Source organism: Furipterus horrens, unplaced genomic scaffold (assembly GCF_987537825.1).
Source record: "Furipterus horrens unplaced genomic scaffold, mFurHor1.1.pri manual_scaffold_7, whole genome shotgun sequence".
Classification (NCBI taxonomy): Eukaryota; Metazoa; Chordata; class Mammalia; order Chiroptera; family Furipteridae; genus Furipterus; species Furipterus horrens.
In genome coordinates, this window is record NW_028327177.1 from 53659733 (window position 1) to 53672328 (window position 12596).

General features: G+C 37.7%; 1 protein-coding gene across 1 annotated transcript in view; it reads right to left on the minus strand.

Moving 5' to 3' along the window:
- SNTG1 (syntrophin gamma 1) overlaps window positions 1-12596 on the minus strand; it is an 850024-nt gene that overhangs the window by 344874 nt on the left and 492554 nt on the right. The window contains exons 7-8 of the mRNA XM_090283711.1: window positions 11810-11853; window positions 11682-11723 (exon numbers count right to left, since the gene is read on the minus strand). Of these exons, the coding sequence (XP_090139837.1) occupies window positions 11682-11723; window positions 11810-11853 (86 nt within the window). The remainder of the gene's footprint in view (window positions 1-11681; window positions 11724-11809; window positions 11854-12596) is intronic.

A 12596-nucleotide genomic window follows, 5' to 3' on the forward strand; every position in this document is an offset into this window, starting at 1 on the left:
AACCAGAAGCTGATTCTTTGAAAAGATTTTTAAAAATCAATAAGCCTTTAACCAGACTCATCAAGAAAAACAGAGAGAGGACACAAATTAAAAAAAAAAAACAGAAATGAAAGAGGAGAAATCACAACCAATACCACAGAAACACAAAGGATTGTAAGAAATTACTAAAAACAACTGTATGACAAGAAATTTGACAACCTACATGAAACGGACAAATTTCTGGAAACATATAATATTACAAAACTAAATCAAGAAGAAATTGAAAGCATGAGTAGACTGATAACAACTAGTGAAATTGGAACAGTAATAAAAAAAACTCCCAGTATATAAAGGCCCTGGACCAGATGGCTTTATAGGTGAATTTTATCGAACATTTAAGGAAGAACTAACTCCTACCCTTCTCAAACTACTACAAAAATTCCAAGAGGAGGGAAGACTCCAAAACTCTTTCTATGAGGTTAGGATTACCCTAATTCCAAAACCAGGTAAAGATACAACAAAAAAAGAAAACTAAAGACCAAAATCACTGAAGAACATAGATGCTAAAATCCTCAGTTAAATAGTGGCAAACTGGATCCAGCAACACATTAGAAATATCATACACCACAATCAAGTGGGATTTACCCCAGGAATGCAAGGATGGCATAATATTCACAATCAATAAACATAATACACCACATACATAAAATAAAAGACAAAAATCATGTGATCATATCAATAGATGCTGAAAAACGTTTGATAAAGTACAACACGCACTAATGATGAAAACACTCAGCAAAGTGGAAACAGAAGGAGCATACCTCCACATAATAAAGGCCATATATGAGAAACCTGTCACCAACATCAGACTCAATGGGCAAAAACTGAAAGCATTCCCCATAATATCAGGAGCAGGACAAGGATGTCCACTCTCCATTTCTATTCAACATAGTTTTGGAAGTTCTAGCAAGAGTGATCAGAAAAGAAAAAGAAGTAAAATGCATCCAAATTGGAAAAGAGGATTAAAACTATCATTATGTGCAGATGACATGATACTGTACATAGAAAACCCTATAGACTTCACTAAAAAACTACTTGACATAATAAGTAAACTTGGCAAAATAGCAAGGTACAAAGTCAATATTCAGAAATCGAAGGCATTTCTGTACACCAACAATAAAATGTCAGAGACAGAAACTAGAAATAAAATCCCATTTACTCTAGCAACAAGAAAAATAAAGTACCGAGGAATAAATTTAACCAAGTAGAGAAAAGACCTGTACTCAGAAAACTATATAACACTGAAGAAATAAATTAAGGAAGATATACCATGTTCATGGATGGGAAGAATCAACATCATTAAAATGTCCATACTACCCAAAGCAATTTATACATTCAATACATTACCTATTAAAATACCAATGGCATATTTGAAAGACCTAGAACAAATACTTCAAAAATTTATATGGAACCAAAACAGATTCAGAATAGCATCAGCAATTTTGAGAAAGATGAACAAAGTAGGAGAAATTATAGTACCTGATAACAAACTATACTATAAGGCCATTGTAATCAAAGCACTCTGGTACTGGCATAAGAACAGACATATAGATCAATGGAACAGAATAGAGAGCCCAGAAATAAACCCAGGCCTCTATGGTCAACTAATATTCGACAAAGGGGGAAGGAGCATAAAACAGAGTGGGAAGAGCCTCTTCAACAAATGGTGCTGGGAGAATGGGACAAGGACATGGAAAAAAATAAAACTAGACCATCAACTTACACCATACATCAGAATAAGCTCAAGATAGATAAATGACTTAAATGTAAGCTGTGACACCATAAAAGCAATAGAGGAAAACATAGGCATTAAAATTTCAGATAGCCCAGATAGCAATATTTTCACCAATATATCTCCTAGGGCAAGGGAAATAAAGAAAAGAATAAATATGGGACTATATCAAAACAAAGAGTTTCTGCTCAGTGAAAGAAAATATCAGCAAGATGAAATATAGTCAAGTGTTGGAAGCAGCCTAAGTACTCATTAGTAGATGAGTGGATCAAAAACTGTGGTATGTTTACATGATGTAATACTATGCAGAATAAAAAAAGAAGTAATTCCTATCTTTTCCAGCATGGATGGAACTGGAGAGTATTATGCTTAGTGAAATAAACAAGGCAGCAAAAGACAAATATGATATTACCTAATACAGGAAACTATTGAACAAAAGAAACAAATGAGCAATATAGAACCAAAGATGTGCAAACAAGAAGCAGACTGACAGTGACCAGAGGGGAGGGGAGAGGGGGAAAAGAGGGGAGAGAAGGGGAAGGTTCTAGTCAAGAAACTTGTATAATGACCCATGAACAGGGACAACAGAATGAAGATTGAATGTGGGAGGGGAAGATGGGGTAGCAATGGGGGAAAAATGGGACAACTGTAATAGAAAATAATTTTTTTTAAAAAAGTTAAGGGCAAAAACACACAGGAGACTTCTGGCCAAGATGGAGGCCTAGATTGACACACTCCACCTCCCTCCACATTTAAGAATGAATACAACTACTGCAAAATCAGAAATAACCAGAAGTTCCAGAGAATAAATGGAAGTCCAATGTATGAAGTTATAAAGAAGTGGTGCTTATCCAGATGGGTAGGAGGGACGAAGCCGGAGTAGTGGCGGCAGCAGTGGCAACAGCAGCAGCAACAGCAGCAGGATGGGTGTAAGCACAGACACCTGTATTTAAGGGGAGGTGAGAAGCACCTGCAGAGCACCCCCATCTGCAGACCAGGCCCATCAGCTTGTGATTCCATCACCAGGGAAGGCAGACCCCCATTGCCTTGGACTGTGAAGCCTGTAGGGGCTGGGGATGCAGGAGGAGGCTCCTGGTCTCTCAGTGGAGAGTGAAGGGCAGAAATCCTTCTCAGGCCCCTATCCCCACATAAAATGCCACAGTGTGGTGAGAAGAGTCACCTGGTTGTGATGAGTGCATGGGGCTCTGCCCCCTATAGCGTAGGAGGTATGACAGCCCCACCCAGGAAAGCAAAGGTAAACACAAAACTGTCAGGATGGCACGATCATAATTGAGATCCTGGTGATGCAGCTGACCAAAGAGAAAATATCGAATCTAATGAAGCAACAGATAGGAAACCTTTCTGAAGCACAGTTCAGAGCTTTGGTTATACGAATCCTTACACACCTAACAGCAGATCTTAAACAAGATGGGGAAGAAATGAAAGCTAGTTCTGCTGAAATAAACAAAAACACGTATGAAACTAGTGGTGAGGGAAAGAAAAACAGAGATCAAATCAACAAACTGGACCATAGGGAAGGAACAAACTGTCAACCAGTGCAGAAAGAGGAAGCAAAAAATGAGGAAAATGAGGAGAGGCTCAGAAACCTATGGGACAGCTATAAGCGGGCCAACATCCAAATTATAGGGTTGCAAGAAGGTGAAGAAGAACAGCTAGAAATGGAAAAATTATGTGAAATAATAATGAAGCAGAACTTCCCTAACTTGGGGAAGGAGATAGACTTACAAGTCCAGGAAGCACAGAGAGTTCCAAAAAACCTGGACCCAGGGAGAACCTCACCAAGACACATTATAATCAAAATGTCAGAAATTAAAGATAACGAGAGAATCTTAAAAGCAGCAAAAGAGAAGAGAATTGCATACAAAGGGGTCCCAATAGACTATCAGCTGATTTCTCAAAGGAGACTCTGCAGGCAAGAAGGTACTGGCAAGAAATATTCAAAGTAGTAAAAATCTGAAACCTACAGCCACGATTACTCTATCCAGTGAAGCTGTTATTCAGAATAGAAGGGCAGAGAAAGTGCTTCCAGGTCAAAGTCAAACTGAAGGAGTTCATCAGATCCAAACCACTGTTGTATGAAATGTTAAAGGGACTTGTTTAGAAGAAAGAGGGTCAAAACTATGAACATTAAAATGAAAACTATATCACAACAACCAACAACAGAAGCTGGGGAACTGGAACAAATGCAAACCAAGTAGGCAATGAGAGTGAGAAAAGAATTATAAGTATGGGGAACATTATGGGGGGAGGTCAGCCGGAAGGGGGAAGCAGGGAAAGGGTGGGAGATGGTACAGGAATTAAGAAGCATAGTAGGAAGAAGTGGAGTAGATAGGAAGATGTTGAGAAGAACTATATGTACAACCAATAGGCATGGACTAAGGGGGGGGAACAACTGGAGGGAGGGGTTCACTGGGTGGAGGAGACAGAGGGAGAAGAAATTGGGACAACTGTAAGCATAATCAGTAAAACATATTTTTTTTTTAAAGTTAAACCTTAAACTTCAAAACAAAAGTAACAGCTATATTATTGAAGGCTTCCTTACAGTGAGGCTGACAGAGCCAAATGTAGAATTTCTAAAAATATCAATAAATAGTATAGATTAAAAAAATAAAATTTACATGCCCAAACATAGTCATGTCTTCCCAATTTGTTTCTGAACTTGAAAATTTCTGTGAATCACTGATTGGAATAAGTAATGTGGTATATCAGCATGCTATTGAAAGACCATCTATATCCTTTGAGATTCTTGTGCTTTTTCTGCCCAAGTGAATCCTTTCTTAAACCTTTGTTAACATCTTAGTCCCATGAAGGTATAGTTAGTCTATTTTTTTCAGTTAATTGGTAGTCAGAACAAGAGCACCATACTACTGTTGAAAAGTTAAAAATTGACATTAAATAAGAATATTAATATCAATGCTGATAAGATTAAGCATCTTAAAAATAAAAGTTTATCTTGAAGGACCACATATAATTTGCATTGCAATTTTAAGTCCTTTTTCTTTGAAAGAGAAGGTAAACCCTTAAGAAATGGCATTATTAGTGTGTTTTAGCTTTTAATCTGTTTGTCTGAAGCATGCTGCCTGCTCTGAAGGGAAAATTGCAAAAACTATTTAATCTAACAGCATGTGGTTCTAAAAAAGAATGTACTTCTTTTTGATTCTTGTATAATGAGTTTAAAATCATTCTGTAATTTCGAAAAAAAGACTAAAATATGTTTGCTTACATGGCAAAATGGAAAGACAACCCACTGAATGGGAGAACATATTCTCCACTGATGTATCTGATATGGACTTAATATCCAAAACTTCTAAGGAACTTATAAAACTCAACATCAAAAAATAAATAAATAAAATTCAATTAAAAAATGGGGAAGGGACCTGAATAGATACTTCTCCAAAGAGGATATACATATGGTCAATAGATATATGAAAGGAAGCTCATTTTCACTACTCATCACAGAAATGCAAATTAAAAAAACAATGAGTTATAACTATCACATCTGTCAGAATGGCTATTATCAATAAATCAACACACAGCAAGTGTTGGGAAGGATGTAGGTAAAAGAGAACTCTCATGTATAGTTGATGGAAATGCAGATTGGTGCAGTCACTGTGAAAAGAAGTATGGTAGTACCTAAAAAAACTAAAAACAGAGACTTCCAGCCAAGATGGAGGCCTAGACTGACATGCTCCATCTCCTCCACAACTAAGAAGGACTACAACTACCACAAAACCAGAAATAACCAGAAGTTTCAGAAAATAAAGCTACATGGAAGTCCAATGTATGAAGTTATAAACAAATGGTGCTCCTTCGAAAGGGTACAAGGCGCAAAGCCAGGGCAGAGAGATCAAGCTATGCTGGCGGTGGCAGCAGTGGCAACCGGTGGCAGGACTGAGGTAAGCACAGACACCCGTATTTAAGGGAATGTGAGTAGCACCTGGGGAGCCCCCCCCACCTCGCTGCAGAACAACCCTGTCAGCTTGCAATTCCAATGCTGGGGAAGGCAGACCCCCATTATCTTGGACTGTGAGGCCCAGAGGGCATGGGGACAGAAGAAGAGGAGGCTCCTGGTCTCTCAGTGGAGAGAAAATGGCAGGAATACATCTTGGACCCCCACCCCCACACATAGCACCACTGTGTGGTGAGAAGGGTTGCCTGGTAATGACAAGTGCATGGGACTCTACCCCCTATATTGTAGGAGGTGTGACAGCCCCACCCAGGAAGCAAAAAGCTGCCAGGATGGCAGGGATAATGATAGAGAACCCAATCATGCAGCTGACCAGAAAGCAAATAACAGGAATTAATGGACAAACAGATAGATAACGTTTCTGAGGTTCAGTTCAGAGCTATAGTTAGTTATAAGACAGCTTACAGAAATAACAGTGGGACTTAATCAAGATGGGGAAGGAATGAAGACTAGTCCTGCTGAAATGAATGAAAACACATATGAAACAAGTTGTGAGGGAAGAAAAACCAGGGATCAAATCCACAAATCGGAACATAGGGAAGGAACAGTCAACCAGTGCAGAAAGAGGAAACAAAAAGTGAGGAAAATGAGGAGAGGCTCAGAAACCTATGGGACAGTCTAAGCGGGCCAACATCTGAATCATAGAGTTGTCAGAAGTGAAGAAGAACTAGAAATTGAAAAATTATGTGAAAAAATACTGAAGCAGAACTTCCCTCACTTGGAGAAGGAAATAGACTTCCAGGTCCTGGAAGCACAGAGAGTTCCAAAAGAACTGACCCAGGGAGAACCACACCAACACACATTATAATCAAAATATCAAAAATTAAGGATAAAGAGAGAATCTTAAAAGCAGCAAGAGAGAAGAAAAGAATTATGTACAAATGGGTCCCAATTAGACTATCAGCTGATTCTCAAAGGAGACTCTGCAGGCAAGAAGGTACTAGCAAGAAATATTCAAAGTAATGAAAAGCAAAAACCTACAGCCATGATTACTCTATCCAGTGAAGCTGTTATTCAGAATAGAAGTGCAGAGAAAGTGCTTCCAGGACAACGTAAAACTGAAGGAGTTCATTAGATCCAAATCACTGTTATATGAGATGTTAAAGGGACTTGTTTAGGAGAAAGGATCAAAACTATGAACATTAAAATGAAAACTGTATCACTACAACCAACAACAGAAGCCAGGGAATCAAAACAAAGCCAAACTAAGTAAGCGACAAGAGTGGAAAAAGAATTATAGGTATGGGTAACATTATCGGGGGAGGTCAGTGGGTAGGGGGAAGGGGAGAAAGGGAGAGAAATGATGCGGGAATTAAGAAGCATAGTGGGAGGGAGTGGAGTAGACAGGAAGATGTTGAGAAGAACTATATGCACAACCAATGGGCATGGAATAAGGGGGGGATAATTGGAAAGATGGGGGGCATTGGGTGGAGGGGAGCAGAGGGAAAAGAAATTGGGACAACTGTAACAACATAATCAATAAAACATATTAAAAAAACTAAAATAACTAAAAATGGAAATCCCTTATAACCCAGCATTTTCACTTCTGGGAATATATTCAAAGAAACCTGAAACACTAAATCAAAAGAATATATGTACTCTTATGTTAATCGCTGTGTTATTTACAATAACCAAGGTTTGAAAGCAGCTCAAGTTCTCATCAGTAGATGAGTAGATAAAAACACTGTGGTATATTTACATAATGAAGTACTACTCAACTGTCAAAAAGAAGAAAATCTTACCTTTCATGACAGCATGGATAGACCTGGAGAGTATTATGCTAAGTGAAATAAGCCAGTCAGAGAAAGAGAAGTACCATATGACTTCACTTATATGTGGACTCTGATAAAACAACAAAGTGTAGATAAACTCATGGTTACACAGAGCAGTTAACAGCTTTCAGAGGGGAGGGGTGGGGACTAGGTGAAAAAGGTTAAGGGATTAAGCAAAGAAAACTTTTTAAAAAAGAAAGACTCATGGACACAGATTACAGACAACAGTATGGTGATTGTCAGAGAGGGTGGGTGGGGATAGAAGAAGGTAAAGCATGGGTAAATGCTAATGGAAGGAAACTTGACTTAGGGCGGTAAATACACAGTACAATATACAGATGATATATTATAGAAGTGTATACTTGAAATCTATATAATTTTATTAATCAATGTTACCTGAATAAATTCAATGAAAAGCAATATTTAAAATTAACATGAATCTACAGAGTGCTCTTTGCTATGCTGTTCTCTCACTTGTCTAAAACATTGAGACTTGAAATATTTACATTTTACATAAAGCCCACCACATAGTAGCAACAGGGGTGGCCCATGTAATATTTTTAAGAAGACAAGGATAGTGATGAATACTAATAAACCTTGATTAATGATTCCAAGTAATCATAATCAAGAACCCTCTCTAAGATGACTACTTGTAGAACTGTGGCTTTTCACAGACACTCCAGGTTGCCTTTTTGAAGTTTGAAATATGTACATATATCAGAGTTTTCAAATAGCTTTTAGCAGAGGAGCAGTGTAATAAAAAAATAAACTAGAGCTGTGGGAAGCAAAAGGCTTATAGTATTTTTCACTTTGTTTGACCCTTCAGTATAAAGTGCTAAACATAATCTCTCCTCCATCCCTTCCCATGTGAACTGACGTAGAAATTCCGTAAAGGTACTATAAATGTTATTTAATCAACCATGACAAGATTTCTTATTTCTTTCTGTATAATTTTTATGCCATCTCATCAACCCCAATAGAAGTTTGAACCTTCTAGGTTCTCCTAAAGTGTAGTTTAGAAGCCACCTACAACTGAAACACTTGGATTGAGTATTTAAAATCCAGATTCCTGAGTCCACCTAAACAGACTGGATTTGACTATTTGAGGCCAGGGTTTCAGATCTGCATGTTTACCAAAATCCAACAAAATACCACAGCAAAAATATGATGACGATTCTGCTTAGTGTTAAACCTGTCTGCCTTGAGATTAAATTCCTTAAAAATTTTTATCTTGGAAGATAGATCTAAGATGACAGCATAGACAGACACAGCTCACCTCTTTACACAACCACATTAAAATTATAACTAAAATATGGAACAACCATCAGCCAGAAGCATCAGAAATCGAGTTGAATGAAAGTCCAACAATTACAGAATTAAAGAAACCACAACCATTGAAATGGGTAGGAGGGGTGCAGACACGGAACAAGCTGGTCTCTCACCCACATGTAATAGATAAAAATTCAGGAGGGATATCTCAGGATTGAGGAGTCCCAGCCCAATGTTCCAGTGCCAGGAAGATAAGTCCCACAACTTCTGTCTGCAAAAAAGAACGGGGATTGAATCAGTAGAAAAAACTGCTGGAGCACCAAGCAGTTCATCTTAAAGGACCTACACATGGACTCACCTACTCAGACTCACTCCCTTTGGGCTCCAGGAATGAGGTGGCAGCTTGAGGGGCACAGTGTTATACAGGGAGAGACTGAAGTGTCTGGCATTGGGGAGATTGGAGGCCATTGTCTTTTTTCTAAACCCTCCTCCCACAAAGTCAATGGGCTTGTGCCATGTCTGAGACTCCCAACAACCTGGCTAACTCTGACCTGCCTTGAAGATCCCCAGAGACTCTGTCCTACCCAATTTATAGGCCTATCCAGGCTGCTTTTCCATGTGAATGGCTGGTCTTGGCTCATGCTTCACATCATAAATCCTATCAAACAAGCAGCAGTTGGCCTCAGGGAGCTCAAGGCCTTGCACTACCAGCAGCCAGCCTAGATTCATAGCTTGGCTTCACTTGGGAATCTCCAAGCCCAGCACAAGTAGCAGCCCTCTCAGATTGTTTTATAGTTCAGGTAGGGTGCCCCAAGCAAAACACATGTTGGGGTTGACCTTGAAAACCCAAGGGCCAGTACACCCAGTGGACAGCTACAGACCACATCAGAAAACCACCACCCTGCCCCTGTACAGTTGATCCTCCACAGAGGGAAGAGGTTGGTTGTAAGTAGTCAAAGTCAGTCTTTGCAGCTGACTGGCCTGGGTAAATCTCTCCCATTGATCTGCCAACAGCAGCCAAGGCTCAACTACAAGAGGAGAGGGTACTCAGCCCACACTAAGGGTACACCCTGGGTACCCAAATTAGAGGAGGCCGTGCCATTGGACCCTCTAGGACACCTACTACATTAGGTAATACTACCCATACAGAGAAACAACACGGGGAGGGTGCCAAATTGAGGAGGCAAAAAATACGGCCCAAATGAACAAAATCCCAGAAAAATAACTTAACAAAACAGAGATAGCCAACATATCAGATACAGAGTTCAAAACCCTGGTGATAAGGATGCTCAGAGAAATTATTGAGTACAGCCACAAAATAAAGGAAGACATGAAGATTATACAAAATAAAATTTAAAAAATATGTACAAGGAACCAACAGTGATGGGAAGGAAGCTGCGATTCAAATAAACAACTAGACCGAAAGGAAGAAATAAACATTCATCCAGAAAAGAAAGAAGAAACAATAATTGAAAAAAAGGAGAAGAGGCTTAGAAACCTCTGGGACAACTTTAAATGTATCACTATTCGAATCATAGAGGTGCCAAAAGGAGAATAGAAAGAGCAAGGAATTGAAAACTTATGTGAAAAAATAATGAAAGAAAACTTCCTTAATTTGATAAAGGATATAGATCTATAAGTCCAGAAAGCACAGAGAGTCCCAAATTAGTTGGACTCAGAGAGTACCACACCAAGACACATCATAATTAAAATGCCAAAGCTTAAAGATAAAGAGAGAATCTTAAAAGCAGCAAGAGAAAAAAAGAGAGTTACCTATAAAGGGGTTCCTATAAGACTATCAGTGTATTTCTCAAAAAAACCTTTGTAGGCAAGAAGGGACTAGCAAGAAGTATTCAAAGTGATGAAGAGCAAGGGCCTACAAACAAAATTACTCTATCCAGCAAAGCTACCATTTAGAATGGAAGGGCAGATAAAGTACTTCCCAGATAAGGTAAAACTAAGAAAGTTCATTATCACCAAGCCCTTATTATATGAAATGACAATGGGATTTAAGGAAAAGAAGATGAAAACTATGAACAATTAAAATGACATCAAACTCACAACTATCAACAACTGAGTCTAAAAAGAAAAAAAAAAAAAGCAAAAACAAAAACAGACTGAGCAAACAACCTGAACAGGAATGGAGTCACAGGTATGGGGATCTTTTGGAGGGTTATCAGTGGGGCAGGGGAAGGGGGAGAATAGGGTAAGTGGTGCAAGGATAAAGAAGCGTAATTGATGGGAATAGAATAGACAGGGGGGTGTTACAAATATTATAGAAAAGGGTGAAGCCAAGAACTTACATACACAACCCATAGACATGAACTAAGTGGGGAGGGATTGCTGGAGGGAGGGGAGTGCTGGGTGGAGGGGAGCAAAGGGAGGAAGGTTGGGACAATTGTAGCAGCATAATCAATAAAGTATTACTTAAAAATTAAGAAAATATAAATTATCTCTTTCTCTCACACATACACAGCACTCACACAGTCTTTATATGACCTTCCAATTGCCCCTGCTACTGTATGAGATTTTACAGGCATAAATTTCATTGTTCATAAGATTTTAAACATTTGCAGAAATTTAGAGATGTAATTTATGTAGAGATATACTTTAGTGGATATTAATTGGTAGGGATTAATAGAAAAACAGGAAAAGCATAACAAATGATTATCTTTAAGTATTTCTTTGGGCAGTACATCTAATCTTTTATAAAGCAAAGGATAAACAATTAAGAGATCAAGATATTCTTTGTAGATATGGTAGCACATTGGACTAATGTCTTATCAAGTTAATGAAGAAATTAGAGATTTTAGTAAGGTACTAAATCTTCATTTGCACATGGGGAAAATCACGACATTAGGGAAGAGTAAAGAAAACTCACCACTTCTTCATGTCTGCATTTCCTCACATTAATTCCATTTATCTGCAATAAAAGAAAAGCATAGTTTTATGTGATATAAGTGACTTTATGTTTTGGTTGATATAGAACAATAATGATAAAGTATATACCTGTAAAATTGCATCCCCAATAAAGAGTAGTCCTGAAAGTTCCGCTATGAATGAAAAAGGGCAATTGATTATGCATCGACTACTTTCTTCATACAGATTAGTTTTCATAAATTAAACACAAAATCTATAAAATAAAAAATAAATGCTTTATATGAATATTATCTTAAAAGCTGTACAATGAATGGATATACAAAAGTAATCATGTGATTCAACCCAAATATTGAAACACAAGCTGAGATGTTTTTATTTAGTTCAACCATTTCAGATTTTACAGTTGTTAAAAATGGTCTCTCTTCTGCATAGTTGACTAAATTTTCTAATGTACTTAAAATTTTAAGATATCTATGAAAACATTTAGAACTAGACATTCAATTAATCAATCATTGAATCAGCTCCAAATTTCTTTTAAGCATTTGATTATCATATGCATTTCAATCATTTCAGTTGCTTTATATCTTTGGTGTTTTCCCTAGGTAAAATTTTATGTGAAGGGTTAACCGATTTAAATTGCACATAAGAACAGAAAATATTGGGGTGGCCAAAAAGTTCATTTAGTTTTTTCTGTACAATGGCTCTAGTAGCACTTAATTATCTTAACTTCATTAAAAACAATTTTGGTAGATTGTATTGTGACAGCTGTCATATTAGCATGCATTTTAAAAATTGTATCAAAATTGGTGAATTTTTGTGTAGCTATTTTAATATTAAAGATGGAATAAATATTCAGCATTTCCAGCATATAATGCTTTATTATTTCAAGAAATGTAAGAATGCAACTGAAATGCAT